We start from the raw sequence: 19,831 nt of genomic DNA, 5'->3' as shown, positions 1-19,831 counted from the left end.
TCTGTGAGAGGTAAACTCCAGTTCCCAGAATTCTTTGAGGGTGGAAATGTGATATGAATGTGCTTTGAAGGTGTAGTAGTATATATGCAGCATCTATCTACTATAAAATTACCAATTTTCACCTCTCTTTTAGCTCCTTTGAGTTTCTGCCCAGGACACCTATGCAGTGAGGGGCAGAAGAGGAGGTGACCCATTGATTCAAAGAGTCACAAGCACCAGGTTTTTGTTTAAGGCTGAGGTGAAAAGAACAAAATGATGGTTCTGGATTATTGCTGTAAAATGGGCTTATCTCCTTTTACTGGAAGGTGTGGGATGAGGATTGCTGTTACTGGCGGGGGGGGGGGGAGTGTTTTCAGACAAAAGGTGTCTTTCAGCTCCTGTGAATCTCCTGTCATGTTCAGCCAGGGGAAAGTTGACTTTTGTGTTCTGTGAAACAACTGAAAGAATGGCACTGACATTTGCTTCAGTCTTTTTTTCCTGATGAAAATTAGCTAGCAACTTGGCTGCTGCTGTTATTTTTATAGGCCTCAGATCTGCATAGCTGTTTGCAAAGTACAAGCTGAAAGATCCTTGCCCCACAGAACTTAAAATCTAAAATTCAACATGGGAAACAACATAGGAAGGGGAAGCAGGAGTAAATGGAGAACTTCCTTCCTTCCTTCCTTCCTTCCTTCCTTCCTTCCTTCCTTCCTTCCTTCCCTCCTTCCCTTCAAGAATAAAAATCGCCCCAAGGCTGTTTGCATAAAATATAATAAAACTCAATGGGAAACATTTAAAAACATCTCAATTAAACAATCCCATTTTATTAAAACTAGCAATTTTTTAAAAAATACATGCAAATATTTCAGTTGCATGTGCAATGTGTAAGTGAAAAATTAGCTGTGCAATAAGCCACAAATGGAACCTTCTGCAGCAGGATATACCGTATTTTTCGCTCTATAACACGCAGATTTTTTCTCCTAAAAAGGAAGGGGAAATGTCTGTGCGTGTTATGCAGCGAATGTGTGGTCCCTGGAGCCGAAAAATGAGGCAAAAATCAAACCGCGCTTCAGGGAGAAGGGAGCTCCGTGAGAGAGGAAGTGGTGGCTTTCCTGCATTCTGCCTCAGGGTCTTACTGCCCACCCTGCTCTGTTTCGTTACTGTGTTTGCTCAAACGGAACAAAGAGCAGGGAAAGCCCCTCCCCTCCAGGCAAGTAGAGGGGAGAGCAGAGCGTCCCTCGTTCTATCCTCTCCCTGCTCCGGAGGGAACAATGTTTGTGAAGGGAAGAGAGATTACAGGTTCGGCTTAAAATTCTGATTTGACTTCCTGCTTTTTGTTTTTGGAGACACACAGCATTCAAATATGCTTTCTTCCATTTAAAAGGATGAAATCCTTAAACAGTGTTTTGCCTGTAAATTCATGCGATCTGGAAGATTACAGTGTCTGTACCTCTTAAGGGATGGCAAAGCTTAGGTTTCGCTGCTAAATAGTTCTTAATGCAGTTAAAATGCTTTCTTCTGTCATGCTGGTGGGAGGGAGAGGGAGAGAGAGAGAGCGCAGGCTGGCTGGCTTGTGTGGGTGGGTGGGGGGAAACTTTTGCCTTCCTTTCCTCACGTTATAGCCCTCTCCTGCATTCTTAGCCTTCTGTGTTTTTCCTTCCCTCCCCACTTAAAATGTGGTTACAAAGCATGGATCCACATGGATCCTCAGGATCTTTGCATTGGGTCACCCCAAATTCACCATCAGAGCACACAGCATGTCCATGGCTACAGCCTGCCCCCCCAAAATCACACACCCATTGTTGCCTGGGGCTGCAATGGTGCAAAAACGTGGTTACAAAGCATGGATCCACATGGATCCTCAGAATCTTTGCATTGGGTCAGCCAAAATTCACCATCAGAGCACATAGCATGTCCATGGCTACAGCCTGTCCCCCCCCCCCCCAAAAAAAATCATGCACCCACTGTTGCCTGGGGCTGCAATGGTGCAAAAACGTGGTTACAAAGCATGGATCCACATGGATCCTCAGGATCTTTGCATTGGGTCAGCCAAAATTCACCATCAGAGCACATAGCATGTCCATGGCTACAGCCTGCCCCCCCAAAAAAATCACGCACCCACTGTTGCCTGGGGCTGCAATGGTGCAAAAACGTGGTTACAAAGCATGGATCCACAGGGATTCTCAGGATTTTTGCATTGGGTCACCCCAAATTCACCATCAGATCACATGTCTGTGGCCACAGCATGAAGCACAAAAATGATACGTCCACTGTTTCATTCAGAATATTTTTTCCCTTGTTTTCCTCCTCTAAAAACGATGTGCGTGTTATGGTCAGGTGCGTGTTATAGAGCGAAAAATACGGTAATGAATAGAGTTTGGTAGTTATCTGGCCGTTAGTTCTCATCTTTGTGTTAGGAAGTATGTTTTTCATTTATTCCTAGAGAAGACTTCCTAGCTTTTTAAAGAAATATTACTGTTAAGGCTGCAACCCTGTGCACTCTCAATTGTGGGTAAGCACAACTGAATTAAGTGGAATTTTCTTCTGAGTAAATATGCATAGTGTTTGACTGTGTATCTGTTAGGAAATGAACAAAAATGTTGTTAATCATGTACAGTTCTTCCTAACTTTGCTCCCACTTCCCCCTTGAAATTATCTGTAACCTTGAAGCTTCTTTTCTTTAAATAGGATTCCTAATGTTTATCCAGTGACAGCTCTGCAGCACATTATTTGGTTTCTATTAAAACCTTGGTGTGTTTCAAGTAGAAACCCTTTTATCAAGGGGTTAGCTACTAAAATGTTTCCATTTTGCTTTGCATCTCTTAGTCTAGGTCAGGGGTCAGCAACCTTTTTCGGCCGTGGGCTGGTCCACCGTCCCTCAGACCATGTGGTGGGCCAGACTATATTTTGAAAAAAATAATAATGAATTCCTATGCCCCACAAATAACCCAGAGATGCATTTTAAATAAAAGCACACATTCTACTCATGTAAAAACACGCTGATTCCCGGATCGTCCGTGGGCTGGATTGAGAAGGCGATTGGGCCGCATCTGGCCCCCGGGCCTTTGGTTGTCTACCCCTGGTCTAGGTGTAGGGAACCAGAGGCCCTCTAAATGTTGCTGAACTACAGTTCCCATCATCCTTGGAGGTGACACCCAGCAACATCTCGAGAGACAGAGGTCACATTTTCAAGGAATACCGTAAGAAGTAGCTGCCTTGTGGGATCAATGTTAAATGTCTCCTACGGGTGGCGGCAGCTTCCAAGTGGCAGGTATTTGCAGTGGCGAGGAGAAAATGGTTCCTTCCATGCAGTGAGCTGCTGAACACGCATTCCTTGCTGCAAAGAGCGAGCAGCCGTGAAGAGCAGTAGAGCAGCATAGGTGCAGTGTCTGCTCCATGTGCATAGGACATCACCCCTAACGGTAATGTTTTATTAAAAATGTGAATAAGGCTAATGTGTGGCGTGGGAGCAGCCTTTAAAAAAGTGTAATAATACTTTTAAAAGTACTTTCCCAAAAAACCCAGAATCGTTTCTGTTGGGGATAATTCAGACTGAAATTCCCAGGTGTAAAAAAAAAAAAAAAGGTTCTTTATGTATGCCACTACTGCGGCCCGTATTTTGTAGGCCCCAAAATGGAAAAAGAGTGAGGTCTCAACTAAAGAAGAATGGCAACTTAAGCTGACAGAATATGCGCAGCTTCCAGATCTAACATACAGAATAAGAGAACAAGCAGAACATATGTTTAGAGAAGATTGAAAAATATTTATTGAATATATGGGGGGGGGGAATTGTGTACCCTTGGAAACGTTGGTAGCATTTAGCAATAAGGTAAACTCAACAGTGTAAATACCGTATTTTTCGCTCTATAACACGCACCAGACCATAACACGCACATAGTTTTTAGAGGAGGAAAACAAGAAAAAAATATTCTAAACAAAACAGTGGATGTATGATTTTTGTGGTTCATGCTGTGGCCACAGACATGTGATCTGACGGTGAGTTTGGGGTAGCCCAATGCAAAAATCCTGAGGATCCATGTGGATCCATGCTAAAGTCGCCCTAAAGTCGCAGGGGCGCTGGGGGAGTGAAGGGGAAGCAAGAGGAGAACGATGCCACACACACACACACACACACACACACACACACACACAGTATCAACCCTAAAGTCGCAGGAGAGGCAGGGGCGCTGGGAGTGGGAAGCAAGAGAAGGAGAACGATGCCTCACACACAGAGAGACACACAGAGTATCACTCCTAAAGTCGCAGGAGAGCGCTGGGGCGCTGTGAGAGTGAACAGGAAGGAGGAGGAGGAGAACGATAGCTCAAGCACACACACACACACACAGAGCCCCTACAGTGGCTGATCCAAAATCGGACAGCAAAAAACTGCAGGCAGGGACATAGAGCACGGGGCTGTTTTAAAGCAACCAGCCCCGATCTGCTTCTCTCCCTCCTCCCGGCTAGGCTGGCTGAAAAGCTTTGCTGCTACTTAGCAGCTCAGTGGAGAAGAGAGAGGGACATAGAGCACGGGGTTGTTTTAAAGCAACCAACCCCGCTCTGCTTCTCTCCCTCCTGCCCGGCTCGGCTCGCTGACAGGAGCCGCTTACACCCGCTTTGCAGTTTCAAAGAGAGCCACGGACTGCTCACAACTGCAGCGGATTCCCCTGCCATCTGTAGGCATTCGCTCCATAACACGCACAGACATTTCCCCTTACTTTCCAGGAGGAAAAAACTGCGTGTTATAGAGCGAAAAATACGTAAGTTTTGATGGATGTAATGGAATACTGAATGGTTTGATTTATGTAAAATATGCAGGGATTTAAGATATGCAAAATGAACCACGGAAAGAGAAGAAGGGAAGTCATTGATATTTTAAGGATGTTTAAATGAGTATTTTAAATTGTAAAACAATTTGTGTGTGTGATAATAATAATATGTTGCTGAATTTTGATTTAGAAATGAACTAAAGCTGTAAGTTTTGAGAGATGAAGAATTGAAGCGATTAATAGTGCAACAAGTGAAAAAGAGTTCCTGCATGGAATGCACTATGATTTTAATGGGGCCAGAATCTTTTTCTACATAATACTTGTTAAAGACTTTTTATAATTTGTCCAGAGTCTGTTGGGATGGGGAACTCTTTCAAGCTAGGGATTCAGAGACAGCCTCCGTTCCAGCTTTGCATGCTATATATAGGATGTTTGGGAGATTCATAGAATCATAGTGTCTCCAGAGTTAACTTCTCTCCCCAGTATTCTACCACCCCAAGTTTGGGTCACAAATATTTAAAAGTAGTACATTGCTACTTCTGAATAGTTCGAGGGTGGTGGATTAGAACAGTTCCAAAAAAGGCTTTGAGAAAAAAAGGGTACTGGGGGAAGAGATCAAGAGGAACAAATTGAGAGAGAGCCCCGTGAGAACATTTAGCTTCCCTATGGTAGATCCTCAAAAGGAAGTGAGGAAGTCTTTTAGGAAGCTTGTGAAAAATTTTGCTGGGTGGCATAAAAATAAGAGAAATTGTTCAGAGCAAAATGTCATGGTGGCACCAGCCTGTTACGTACCAGAAAATGTTTGTGACTATGTCTTCTGTTATGCATCCTTAACCTCATATTTCCCTCCATTAGCATTCACCTCTGCTAGTAGCACTTCAGTAATTACTGTGGCTGGCCAATATATCAATACAGTGGTACCTTGGGTTACATACGCTTCAGGTTACATACTCTTGAGGTTACAGACTCCGCTAACCCAGAAATATTACCTCAGGTTAAGAACTTTGCTTCAGGATGAGAACAGAAATCATGCTCCGGCAGCGCGGCAGCAGTAGGAGGCCCCATTAGCTAAAGTGGTGCTTCAGGTTAAGAACAGTTTCAGGATAAGAACGGACCTCCGGAATGAATAAAGTACTTAACCCAAGGTACCACTGTATATCATCCAAAACCGGTTTGAAGGCCATATCATGCCCTCAGTTGAAGTGGAGGACCATTGTCTCATTGGCAGTGTTGAAATAAGCAGTAAATTCAGTTGGCTTCGGTACACAGAGAGGAGGGGGAAGCCATCTTGTTCTTTGCATTAGGCCTCAAAATGCCTTTGGCCAGGCCTGTCTTACAGTCCTGTTAGGATTGCTTCCATCAGTGCAAGAGATTCTTAGACCAGCGGGAGCAGAGGAATGAAGTGCAGGCAAAGGAATGCTGGCTGAGACAAGACTAGCCTGTGAGGAGCTTTTCTATGGGGAAAGGCAAAATCCAGGGCCAAATTGCACAAACTCCATTGCATTTTACTTTTCTCCCTGACAGTTTTATCTAAAGTTGAAAAGCAGCTTTTAAAAACGAAGGACGGGTGGGAGACTGTCCTGCACAGCAAAAAGAGACATGGGAGCTATTAACTTTTCTCCTTTGTGCTATTTTTTCCAGTTGGTATATAAGCTGATTTTCTCCTTATGGGGGTGGGGAACAAATGGGGGCCTGTTCTTTTCCACCTGTGTGATGAAAAGCAGCTGGGAGGCAAATTTATGGCATGGGGAACAGCCCAAAGGGAATGAACAGCTTATCAACCAATCATCAATCATTTTATTTGTATGCCACCTTTCCAAAGTTAAAACCATGCTCAAGGCGGCTTAACAACATATAAAAAATTACATAACTGCAAACAGTAGTCATAAACAATAAACACAACAAACAAAGCTGATGCTCTGCTCAAGACTGTAGTCTCCTATAGATCTCTTTCAGTTAACACAAAACATCAGAGGGGAGATTATATACAGCTGCTTGTTAACTTGTCATTTGGCCTTTGAGAGAATTGGCTATGAGAACAAATCCCAAGCCCGTACTGAAATGGAATAATGAAGGAATAGAGCCAACTCTGTTCAACCCCAGCTAGCAGGGACCGTGGTCAAGCATGATGGGATCTGTAGTCCAGCAACATTTGAGGAGCCACAGGTTAGCTACTCGCGAACATAACCTTTACTCTGAAGGGAAGGGGAGTCATTTTGTGGCTGGGGTGTGGATGGTGGCCACAGGATGAAACATCTTGGGTTGGTTGGTAGCACCATGTTCCTGAAGCGACAAAATTTGCTGTACTTAGGACTTTTGCTCTCTGAGTTGTTCCGCTGTTTCTAGGCGGGGTTGGGGCTGGTGCCAACATAACTTGGAAGTACTTGGCGCCTGATCTGAGACACAAATGTGACCACAGACTAAGGGATATATGCTTCCCTCAGCCTTTCACCTACATTTACTTCCCCATGGGGCTTTGCTGTTCATTCTAGTTGCACTTTGGAGAGGAAGGCTTCATAACATTCTGTACATTTTGCCTCTGGGGCTGGCACTGTCAACAACTTGGCAAGGCAGTGGTCACCAACTTTCCAGTTTACAGGTACTCTTAATGCAACATTACTGAACTGCAGTAAATGTAATTAAATTAAATCTGATTGCTGCAAATGTACATTGAGCTTTATATCTTTTAACTGGATCCCAATAATATTTTTTAGCAAAAAGCTGGTGGAATTCTCAACAGCAGGGTGGGGAGCATTAGTGTTCTTATTCTATTGTTCTCAGTGTGACAGGTTGCCTCTCTTGGTAGGACCTGGCAATTCTCCTGTAGGATGAGCCAACTCTGCTGCCATCTGAGATCTGCGCCCAAGTGAGAGACTTGAGAGATCCTGATTTGTCCTTGTTAGGCATATAGATATTGATGAGATGAAAATGGTTTGAATCTTCTGCAAGCTTTTTGACCCCTACAATAGGGTGTATGCTGTTGTTGTTGACAAAGTTATTGATAATTTAGAATAAAAGAATCATACTTAAGGGCTGTTCTATATCCAGATGTGCTGATTTTAAACCCATTAGTGGCCAGCCTAAAAAAGCAAAACAAATCCTTACTGTTCATTTGATTTGACTCTGAGAATTGCAGATTTCAGGCAAAGTAAACAGTAAAACATTGGATGCTTTAAATTTTAAAATTAATTGTATATTTTCATTTTCAGTGTATGTTAGACTAGTCTAACACTGGTCATTGTTTTACAGATAAAAATATGAAAAGGGTCTGTAATATGGATCCTATAACTCAAGAACAACCTTACACAAGCTGGTACCCTCCAGGCATTTTGGACTACAATTCCCATCAGCCCCAACCTCCATGACTGTGCTGACTAGGACTGATGGGAGTTATAGTCCAAAACATCTGAAGGCCTCCAGGCTAAGCAAAGCTGCTCCAGCAATATAGCAATTTATTATTATTTTTGCATTGCCTTCCTCATCTCTGTGAGCTGGATTTTCTGTGTACTCTGTTTCTGAACCAGCAAGAACATTGTGCAGGTTTTGCATTTGTCTATTGCCCATCACGGCCTCACTCTCAGGCTGCACATTAGATCTGCCAGCACCATGCCACACATCTCTGCGCTGAAGAAGTGTCATGCTACAAGTGCATGGAACACAGGGGAAGTGGGGTGCTAAATAAAACTTGATTTTTTTTTCTTATTTTACAACAGTGCCTTCCAATTGAAATAACAAATACCTCTTGTTTCAGATACGACAGCTGCAGAGCACTCCAAATTTTGGAAATTTGGGGCTGGCAACCCTAGATACGCACGAACAAACTGCAACTGCTTGTGGATCCACAAAGGTAAAATGAGAGTGCAGCATTTTGCAAAATATTTCAGTGCTGTACCCAGTGCTTTTTTTCTAGGTGCCAGTACTCACCATGAAGTTGTTACAGTAAGTGTCATACTCTTTAACAACGAAAAAAAGAGGTGCCGGTACTGCATACATTTGAGTACCTCCTTTAAAAAAGCACTGTTCCTTGGAATTGTACACAGTTTTCTCTGCAACAGCAAAAAGGCATTCTAGGTTAGTCCAATCGCAGACCCAGTGTATCCTTTAAGAAGGCTCCAGCTGCTTCTTAGTCACCTCTTCAGACATAAAGAATTGTGCAGATCCTCTCAGGTGTTTAGATCAGCAAAAGGGACCCCAAAGGGAAGAATTTTAATTTACATCTCACAGAGGAAGTCATTTGGCCATTGCCCTCCAAAGTACAGTATTGACAGGCATTTGAGGTTGATTGAGCAGCTATCAACTAGGCAGGAAAGTGAATCGGACTGGACTGGCTTAAAGTAAAGGTACCCCTGCCCGTACGGGCCAGTCGTGTCCGACTCTAGGGTTGTGCGCCCATCTCACTTAAGAGGCCGGGGGCCAGCGCTGTCCGCAGACACTTCCAGGTCACGTGGCCAGCGTGACGAAGCTGCTCTGGCGAGCCAGCGCAGCACACGGAACGCCGTTTACCTTCCCGCTGGTAAGCGGTCCCTGTTTATCTACTTGCACCCGAGGGTGCTTTCGAACTGCTAGGTGGGCAGGAGCTGGGACCGAAAGACGGGAGCTCACCCCGCTGTGGGGATTCGAACCGCCGACCATGCGATCGGCAAGCCCTAGGCGCTGAGGTTTTACCCACAGCGCCGCCCGTGTCCCCTGGACTGGCTTACAGACAGGGAAATGAACCAAATGAGGTTTATTAGCACTCAAAATGGAATTTGGACACTTTTAAATTGGAGGTCAGAAATGTCAGGTCTGCTGCCATAAGCCAGGCTAACCACATCATTTGGGCAAGAATCCCTCTTTCAACCTGTGTTCGGGGCTGTGAAAATGCAGTGGACTATCTACAGCCTCAAAGACTTTTTACATCTTTCCCAAGTCAGTCAAGGACTTGAAGCCCTCATGGTGCCAAAAACTGCCCTTGTGGGTTAAAATGACAATTTAGCAGTGAATTTCTCTTTGACTGTTTGACTTGGCCTTCTTGGTTGATTGATGACATGTCAGTTTTGAAATCTCCCTAGGCAAGCGTCTTTGCCCTTCTCTTTGGCTCCAGTTGTCTGGCCCTCCTCCGTGTTTACTGGAACATATTAGTTTGCCCCAAAGTTGCTTAATTTCTGTGCTGATGCCAGCAGAAGACCAAATTATGTGGTTCAGGTTTTTAGGTGCAGAAATTAAAATCTTTCCTCATTTTAATATATCTAGTATCTATATTTTATTCCAACAGGACTTTGGGAACTGACTGTTTTAAAAGGGAAGGGCTTTAATAGTGCCATCCTGGTTTTATTATCTGTATTTTAATAGATTTGTTTTATTAACATTGTTTTAATTCTATTAGAGTTTAATGACTGTTAAACCATTATCTTTTATATGTTTTTAGCTTTTTGGATTTCCCCCCTGTGTTTTAATTTGTGTAGGAATACAAATAAATATAATGAGGGCTTTTTTTCAGCTGGAATTCTAAGAGAACGAGGGGGAAATTCATGGTGGGTCCCGGCATCTCTTTTTCTAGAAAAATAGCACTGAATATAATACAGTCAAACCTCGGAACTTGAAAGTAATCCGTTCCGGAAGACCATTCCAGTTCCAAAATATTTGAGTTCCGAGGCATGGCTTCCAATTGGTTGCAAGAGCTTTCACTCAAGTGGAAGCCGTGTCGGACGTTCGAGTTCCGAGGAACGTTCGAAAACTGGAACACCCACTTCCAGGTTTTCGGAGTTCGGGAACTGAAACATTCGGCAACGGAGCCGCTTGAGTTTCAAGGTTTGACTGTAATAATAATAATAATAATAATATTTTTTTTACAATCTGGGAGGCTTTTCTTTAAAATAGGGACATTTTGGTTAAATGATCCACAAAAAACTTTTCACATTGGAGCTCTGCAGCAAGCACACAGGGGTCAGTGCCTCTTGAGACTCAGTTAATGACCAGAAGGCCAGTTTGCTTCACTGGACAGAACCGGACTCGAAACAATGATTTTATTTAACATTCTGTGCCCATCAAGGCTTATTTTAATTACTTTTCAGGGAGATAAGGTATCTTGCAATCTTTGTCTAACAAACTCTGTTCTTCAGTTATTCACCTTACTTGCTGTTTCAGAAGCCTCCATGAAAATGAAACTGTCATACACTGGAAGCTTGCCTGACCCCTTTGCTTTTTCACTTTATACCATCTGGTTAAATTTGCCCTCCTTGGGTGGTCTTTTTGTTAGCAGCATTGATTTACACTGTTTTAATCACCTGTTTTAGTGTCTTTTTTCATTCTGACCAGTTTATTATCGTTCTAGTATTGTTGTTTTTTTTAAAAAGAGAATTTATTGTTAGCTGCCTTGAGCGCCATATTTCTAAGGGAAAGTGGAATATAAATTATGCCACTCAATAATATGTAAAATAATCAAACTGAACAGAACAAAAAAGTAGTTTGAGAAATCAGATGTCAAAGGAGGCAAATCACCTTTTAAATCAGATGCCTCCTATTTGAAAGCGGGGAGATGGCAATTGTTAAGGAACAGCTATTAGAATGGGTGGCAGTCTTGGCTGGTACTATTGCACAGGAACAGTGTAAAAATGTCTGGCTGGTATCTCTTAGTAATTGTGTTTTTCTTTTCTTCTGTTTCCACTTTCCTCCAGGGCCTTCTCCATTTTGTGAGGATATTGTAACACTGGATTCAAATGTCTTAAGCTTCGCCTTAATCATGCTTTAGAGACAAGAAGGACATGAGGAGCCCCACAAGAGCAACCATCATGGGTCCTACACAGCTCATGGCACAGAATCATGGGAAGAAGGCATGTGCTTTTGGCATGGAGGAGAAAGGGTTTGCACTTTTCCATGGCTCAGAGATCCCACCTGAGCACATAGGTGAGACCCAGACCCTTGTTTCAGCCACTCAGTGCAAATGCTTTGAGCAGAGTTTAGGCTTTGAAATTTATATATTACACCAAACAGGGTGACAGACAGAGGTAGTGGAATTAATCCTCACTGTACCGCCTCAGATTGAAAGTGTGTGTGTGTCATTTCTTTAAATGCTTCCTCGCAATTTTTGTTTTAAGTGCACAACTCACTGCAGGAAGTAAATGATGGATAATAATAATAAAAAAAAGATGGAGAAAAAAGTTTAGCCGTGAATAGGGCCTACACTTGAGTAAATACACTCTTTGCGTCTAGGTTTGAGAAAGTGATGGGGGAACTGTGGGAGGCAGAAAGAGAGAGAAGCTGGAGATATGCTCGTTCCCCATTTACTTCTTTTTTGTTGTTTCAAAAGCCTGCATTAACTGTTTGCCCAGAGGAACAACAACAACAAAATGTGTGCAGCATAGGAAGCAATGGGTAGAATTCAATGCTACTCTATTACGAGCGTTTCTTCTGCACAAACATTTCAGCTTCCTAGATGGAACAAGCCCTTTTCTCCTGTCTGGAGCCAGTGTGCTGTAGTGGTTAAGAGCGGTGGACTTGTAATCTGGTGAACCAGGTTTGCGTCTCCGCTCCTCCACCTGCATTGCACCTTGGGCTAGTCACACTTCTCTGAAGTCTCTCAGCCTTACGCACCTCACAGAGTGTTTGTTGTGGGGGAGGAAGGGAAAGGAGAATGTTAGCCACTTTGAGACTCCTTAGGGTAGTGATAAAGCGGGATATCAAATCCAAACTCCTCTTCTTCCTTCCCTCACACACTCTTCTGGGGGTTCTCCCTACCCCATTCCCAGCCAATTTCGGGGCAGACAGGGCAGGAAGGGGGGGGGGATATTTTGTGCAAGCGGAAGTCCTTGCTCAAGGCTTCTGCTGACAGGATTCCTTAGGTGAATCCCACCCAATGTATTTCTCAGCCATTCATAAAAGCTATAGCTGACTTCAGCTAAGGAGGAAGGAACAATGCTGCCCTCTGGTGACTGGCTCACAGAAAAAAACCATGTTAGGAGAGCAATCCTTTTAGTGTAAAGTGTAGTTAGTGTAAAATTCCTACCTATTTTGCCCTTCCTCACACTCCATACTTAGCTCAGGGACCTCAGAACCTTAAGACCGTATGGCATTAGCTGTCAGGTTCTGGCAAGTCCTTATTCCTGAAAGAGGAAGTTCAGGACACTTGTCACAGGGTTTGTTTGCATGCTTATACAGTCGTACCTTGTTTTGCGAATGGGATCTGTGCATGCGTGAGCGGCAAACCCGGAAGTAACCCGTCCTGGTACTTCCGGGTTTGCCACAGACGTTCACCGGAATGGACGCTAGACGAGGCGGACGTTTGTGGAGGTATTACACATATTTTTTAATTGTTATGTTTTATTGTTTGAATTGACTCTGAGAAATATTAGTGTAACCCCATGGCTCTAGAACTGTGTGAGAAAGACTTTGCTAAACTAGAGGAGGAAGAATTCTGCACCCGCTTTCGGCCTAGGCCCTTATGTGCTTTTATTGGACTGAGATGTGGAGTTTGAGATTTCTCTGTGCTCAGCCTTATGCGAGGAAGGACTGCTATAATTTGCCTTGCGAGGCATGGTCTTCCTTTGTTTTCTGGATGAAATCTTACAGCCTCTCTTTCCCCACCCCTTTCATCCTTATCTGTGCTTACAGAAACACCCCCTCTGAAACGGAAGAAGGGGCCAGCCCCCAAGATGCTTGGCAACGAGGTGTGCAGAGTGTGTGGTGACAAGGCCTCAGGCTTCCACTACAATGTCCTCAGCTGCGAGGGCTGCAAGGGCTTTTTCCGACGCAGCGTCATCAAGGGTGCCCAGTATGTTTGCAAGAATGGCGGCAGGTGTGAGATGGACATGTACATGCGGCGAAAGTGTCAGGAGTGCCGGTTGCGCAAATGCCACGAGGCAGGCATGCGAGAGCAATGTAGGTGACAAGAGCAGGGATGTGAGGCCAGAGAATGTGTAGGAGCAATAAGGTGCTCCTTATTGCAATAGTCCATCTTACGCATAAAAAAAAAAAATCAGTGACTATATGTTAATAGAATCTGGTGTATGCTCAGAAAAAGTGTGAAATTGTATAATAATATTTGCTTAAGTTGAAAATGTAATATTCCAATTTTCACTGAGTTCAGAGGGTGGTATTCAACCAAGTTTTATTCAGAGACCAATTAAAACAAACGGGACTAAGTTAGGTCCATTGGGCAACTTAAAAGATGGGCAATCTCAAGCAGGGTGAGGGGATGAGCAGGTAATTGCAAGGAAATATGAAGAGGGATAGATATATGAAGGGCACATTAAGTGTAGCCTTTAAATGCCTTTAGGCAGCTGTATATACACAATGGGTGGGAATCTTTCACAACCATGAGATCTAGAAAGTTGTATTTAAAGGGGGGGAGGAGAGAGCAGAAAGTCTCAGGAGACCTGATTTTGCCCTGCGTAATCTTTTGTTGGTGCATGAAATGTGAATAGGCTGCTTGTATAGGAGCCATATAAATAAAAGGTGAGTTTGTCAGTATAGGGCAAGCTGATGAGGTGGGTGCCAACCCCAAATGTGGAGTTGCCACCTAGGAAATAATAAATGTTGAGACACTTTGCTTCCATCCTGTAGCAAAGCTTTCACTAATTTAGTGATTGTGCACTTCGTGTAACCAGCTGTCCCCTCACTTCTCCCTTTCTGTGCTACACTTTTAGGTGTTCTCTCTGAAGAACAAATCCAGCTGAAGAAGTTGAAGAAGCAGGAGGACGATCAGTCTCGGATGGTAGTTGTGCGCCAGAGCTCATTATCCCCCCCAAATACCCCTCCTAAAATGACACCGGAGCAGCTTGACATGATAGAAAAGCTTGTGGCAGCTCAACAGCAGTGTAATCGGCGCTCCTTCACAGACAGGCTCAAAGTGACGGTAAAAGCACAGTTTAGGTGGGGCTCTGAACTGGAGGGAGAAAACAGACCTCGCCTACCTTCAGTAAAGCTCCCCTTTGAATAACTTAAGTTGGCACGTTCATCACATTTTATGTAGCGGTGGGGTGGGGTGGGATATCCCATACTCAACAGGGATGGTATCATTTTCTGATACAGTCGTACCTTGGCTCCCAAACTGCTTGGGAGTCGAATGTTCTGGCTCCCGAATGATCGAAAACCAGAAGTGAGTATTCCTGTTTTCAAATGTTCTTTTGGAAGCCGAATGTCTGATGGGGCTTCCATAGCTTCCAATTGGCTGCAGGAGCTTCCTGCAGCCAATCAGAAGCTGCGCTTTGGAAGTCGATCGTTTCAGAAGTCAAACAGACTTCCAGAACGGATTCTGTTCAACTTCCGAGGTATGACTGTACTTCTCATTGATTCCTGAATTGCAGAGGGTTGAACTAGATGACCCTTGGATCCTTTCCAACTCTGTGATTCTAGTGGATCCCAAAGGGTCCTGCATATCCCAGGCATTAAGGCCCAAGCTTGTAGACCCTGGGAGGAGCTTGTTTTCACCTTAGAGCCGATGGGGTCAGAATGCTGATGCCCAATGGAATTGTAGACTTAAGGTGCTGACCATGGATCATGTGGCTTTTGGGGTTCTGGAATAACTAGCCATAGACTGCTGAACAGGAAAGAATAGTGGGGCTGTTTGGATTGGGTCTATATAAGAGATACAAGGTGATGTAGAAGAAGTGGGATATTTCTCATTCATTTCAGGAGACTTTTTGCTTTTCCCTTCCAACCTTTATCAGTCTCTTTCTTCCTTTTCTCCCCATGGCTTTCCCACGAAAACTTCAGCCGTGGCCTCAGATTTCAGATCCTCTTCACCGCGAAGCACGACAGCAGCGTTTTGCTCATTTTACGGAACTGGCAATCATTTCTGTACAGGAGATTGTGGACTTTGCAAAGCAGTTGCCGGGTTTCCTGGAGCTCACCAGGGAAGATCAGATTGCTCTTCTGAAGACGTCTACAATAGAGGTAAGACCTACACCCTGCCGCTCTCATCAGAAGGAATGGCAGCTGTCACTGCAGTCATAAACAACGGTGACACCTGGCTGGTGAAAGCTTGTCAGGACAGGGCAGAATGTGCCCAGCCAACGTGCTGCCCTACAGACTCCCGCACTGCCCAACAAACATCGTTGTGCCCTACGGCCCCCACCCTACCCATGCCTAGCTACGCTACTGGCATCTGCCCCCAATTGAATGGCAGGCACCTCGATTGCCACTGCAAGAAGAGGCAGCTACACCGGACCACTTTAGCAGGTGTTCCTATTGAGGTGGATGGGTTTGGTGTCATACCCATTTCCTGTAACAATGGCATTAAACAGTGAGTAAATTTGATTAATCAAATGTAGGAATTGCTCACCAAATTGTAATTTAGATAATAAAGATATTTAAAATGCTCAGAAGCATTTTAAAGTCTTCATGTGACACCTGGTTCTTTGCTGAGACAATACTCTTCTACATCAGCTCATTTGGAGCTGTCCATGGTCCTGGTTGCTGTTTACTGGAACCTACCATGACCAAATTAGTAGTAAATTGATTTGTCTTGAGCTGGCTGACTTTTACCTGACCTACTTAACCGGACCCAATTTACTGTAACCTGACCTGCCTTGTTGTAATTTGACCTACTTAACTGGACCTGACTTTTGCCTGCCTTTTCCCTTGCAGGCCACAAATCTTGACATAGTAAGAAAAGGAGCAGGTCTGAAAGTTCCCTTCTGTGAGCACTTAATAAGATTCATGCCACTGTGTACTATCTTACTGAGGGCTATTGCTGCAGGGATGTGTCCTGCTAGTTTATTGCCAGACGTTTAATGACTTCTGTTTTCTACATTTAAGGTGATGCTGTTGGAGACATCTCGGCGCTACAATCCAGAAACAGAATGCATCACTTTTTTGAAGGACTTGAGTTATAATCGGGATGACTTTGCCAAAGCTGGTGAGCTAAACACAGTTTAGAGTATCAAGGAGATCTTTTTTCTTCTTCACTGTGGGCAGCTTTTTTTTAATGCTGAAAAAAACAAAGTCCAGACTCTGCTCCAAAAGAAGTTTGGCTCTAAGTGATTGAACTTGGCATTTTTACTCTCGGCTGCACCTTTTAATATGGAAATTTCCACTATGGTTCATTCTGTCCTGCTTTTGGAATTCCCAAGTGATTCCAGTGGGGTTTGATTTCTCTTGTACTTGAAAATATGTATTTTTTTAGGTTTAAAGGGCTCCGTTTCGCTATTTTAATTAATTAATTAATGAATAACATTTACGTACCACTTGATTGTTAAAAACCTCAAAACAATTTACAAGAAGATAAAACAAGAAAATCAACAAAAATTTACAACTGTATTTTAAAACATACAAACATTAAAATACAAAAGTTAGGACTCCTAGTGGTACAGCAATAAAACCGTTAGCACATTTGCAAAGCGAAGCAGGGTCTGGTATGGTTTCAAAAGGGATGGAGAACCACTTGGGGGTTAGACTACATGACTCTTGGGTCCCTTCCAACCCTACGATTCTATGACTCTACTAAAACTCATTAAGATTAAGCAGGACTGGCTAGCTTTTACAGTTATTCTAATTGGAACTAGTGTCACAGTGCCATGAATATAAGGTAGCAACTACTGAACAAAAACATGGGAAAGAATAGAGCACCATTAAGATTCAAATGCCTTCAATTTTTTAAAAAAATATTTTGCATTACATTAAAGCAATGTCGACTTTTAACTTCCTACTTGCTGTCTCCCCCCCCCCCCCCAGGCCTTCAGTTTGAGTTCATCAACCCCATCTTTGGATTTTCAAAGGGAATGAATGAACTGCAACTCAATGATGCTGAATATGCACTTTTAATTGCTATCAGCATTTTTTCTGCAGGTAAAAACCCTGGGAGCTCATGTTGCTGAATCAAAAAAAATAAGAGTTTGTATGTGGGAGCTTAATACCATTTTCTTACAAAGAAACACACATAGATATAGCATAGAGTAAGATTCTAATGATGATGCTGAAGGATAATTTGTGCTGTGAATTAATGTTCTGGATCATCGGTCTTTGAAACATACCGAGAATCAGATGGAAGTCTTGATATATATAACTTGTCAACCTCCTGAGTCTCCGAGAGCAGAAGTAACTCACGAAAGAGTCCACTGTGACAATATGATAGAAAAACAACCCACTTAATAGAATTGTTCTCATGGGGACTATAAATCTGTTCCTAAAAGAGGGTTGAGAAGTAAAAGATGCTCATAAAGCCTCCGATGAAAAATAGGGAACGTGGAAGACATAGTAATCACTTTATGGCTTGGGAGTATTCCTATTTCTTCAGTATCCAGTGCAGTAGCCTCCAGATGTTGTTGAATTAGAACTCCCATAGCTGCTGATCACTGGCTGGGGCTGATGGGAGTTGTAGTCCAACAGCATTTGGAGGGAACTGTTCTGGTGACTCTTGTCCTATATCGTGGTGGGGGCAGGGAAGTAAGTCGTCTTGACATGGATATATGAAGTGGCTTAGCTTTGGTTCACTTTTTGGAGTTACAGAATTTGGCCCATTGATTCTGTGCCCCCCCCACCCCGAAGACATAAACACCTAAGCCCCAGTTGTGTGAAAGTGTATGGAAATATATGAGTTGGGTGAGGATGTCACAGTGAAAATATTTCTCCTGTTTTGTTTTCTGGATGCTTTTTTTAAAAAAAAATTATTATTATTAATGTTGTTTTCTGGATGCTTTGATACAGAGAAAAGTATTGCTGAAAGTAATAATAATAATTTAAAAAAATCTAGCCAAAGCTCAGCAGTTCTCCTCATTGATAAATATAATTTAAAGCAGGGTTAGGCAACCTTTGGCCCTGCAGATGGTGCCAAACTACATTTCCCTTCAACCCCATAGCCCCATGGCCAATAGTCAAAACCGATGAGAGTTATGATCCAAAAACATCTGGAGGGTCAGAGCCGCCCTCTCCATGTTTCACTGAACTTCAGAATGTTCAAAGTCCTTCATATATATTATCTCAATCTTTTCAGCTCTTGGGTTTTATTTTCTATTGATATTTTAGTTTTGTTACGATGAAATAAAACTAGCCGCTACAACAACAATAACCATATAAGGTAGAGGCAGCCTAGCTCACAACGTTTGCTTCTTCCATTGACACTGGTGGGAGTTAAACACTTGTTCTTAATGAACATGAATAAAACCCATCAGGTGTGAGAGAATGGTTGGTTCACGTGACAGGAATCTGTTCATGTCTAAGCTGTAGGGCGCATGGACAGTTGTGGAGCCAGACTTTGGGAAGGGGCTTGGTGGATTTGAGTATTTGGATTTTAGCCTCAGTCTGACTAGTCTGCATTCAGCTGCCTATGAAACTTTTGTCTTGCTTATTGGCAGACCGGCCAAATGTTCAAGACCAGACCCTGGTGGAAAGGTTGCAGCATACCTATGTAGAAGCCCTTCATTCTTACATTTGCATCCACAGACCAAACGTAAGTGTCTGGCTGAGCTCTGAATCATTTTGTATTGCCAAAAATATGTGTGCAGAATACTACTGAGATTAAAGTTATCAGGGTTTTTTAAGTTGTATTGATTGGTCTTTTGGACTGCATGTCCAAATGATTCTGTTTGCATAGGAATCTATCTTATCCTGAATCAGGCCATTGGCTTGTCTAATTCAATAATAGTAATAATAATAATAATAATAATAATAATAATAATAATTAATAATAATACTGCCTACTCAGACTGGCAGCTGCTCTGCAAGCTCACAGGCAAACATCTTTCCCAGCCCTTTTAGCTGAAATCCTTTTATCTGGAGATGCCAAGTGTTGCACCTGTGACTTTCTGTATGTAGTGCTGCTATTGAACTTTGGTTCCTTTCCTGCTATCTAATATTTATTTTTTAAAAAAACAGAGTAGGGGCAAACAGTACAGATCTAATAGGGGCTTACTCAAAGAGTGCTCCTTTCTTTAAGAGCCTGAGGAGAGAAAGCAAATATTTAGTGAAGATGCTTTCAGCTCCATTTTCACAGTAATCATCATCATCAATAATATTTATATCCCGCCCATCTGGTTGGGTTTCCCCAGCCACTCTGGGCGACTCTCAACAGAACACTAAAAACACAATAAAACATCAAACATTGAAAACTTCCCTAAACAGGGCTGCCTTCAGATGTCTTCTAAAAGTCAGATAGTTATTTATTTCCTTGA

General features: G+C 43.1%; 1 protein-coding gene across 4 annotated transcripts in view; it reads left to right on the top strand.

The window, feature by feature from the left end:
* The window catches only part of NR1H3 (nuclear receptor subfamily 1 group H member 3), a 34,148-nt gene that overhangs the window by 10,614 nt on the left and 3,703 nt on the right, over positions 1 to 19,831 (top strand). Inside the window, exons 2-10 of one of the 4 annotated variants that reach the window (XM_077928510.1) lie at positions 7,238 to 7,344; positions 8,497 to 8,592; positions 11,402 to 11,630; positions 13,335 to 13,601; positions 14,369 to 14,577; positions 15,438 to 15,617; positions 16,482 to 16,581; positions 17,397 to 17,510; positions 19,016 to 19,110. In XM_077928510.1, the coding sequence (XP_077784636.1) occupies positions 11,489 to 11,630; positions 13,335 to 13,601; positions 14,369 to 14,577; positions 15,438 to 15,617; positions 16,482 to 16,581; positions 17,397 to 17,510; positions 19,016 to 19,110 (1,107 nt within the window). In that variant the 5' untranslated portion in view covers positions 7,238 to 7,344; positions 8,497 to 8,592; positions 11,402 to 11,488. Of the gene's footprint in view, positions 1 to 7,237; positions 7,345 to 8,496; positions 8,593 to 11,401; positions 11,631 to 13,334; positions 13,602 to 14,368; positions 14,578 to 15,437; positions 15,618 to 16,481; positions 16,582 to 17,396; positions 17,511 to 19,015; positions 19,111 to 19,831 lie in introns of those variants that run through there. The other 3 variants (XM_077928504.1, XM_077928518.1, XM_077928524.1) reach the window with 3 other exon arrangements.

The sequence above is a fragment of the Podarcis muralis genome, chromosome 1 (genome assembly GCF_964188315.1).
Source record: "Podarcis muralis chromosome 1, rPodMur119.hap1.1, whole genome shotgun sequence".
Lineage (NCBI taxonomy): Eukaryota > Metazoa > Chordata > Lepidosauria > Squamata > Lacertidae > Podarcis > Podarcis muralis.
The sequence above is the reverse complement of the archived record's forward strand: the minus strand, read 5'-3'. Positions and strand labels throughout refer to the sequence as shown.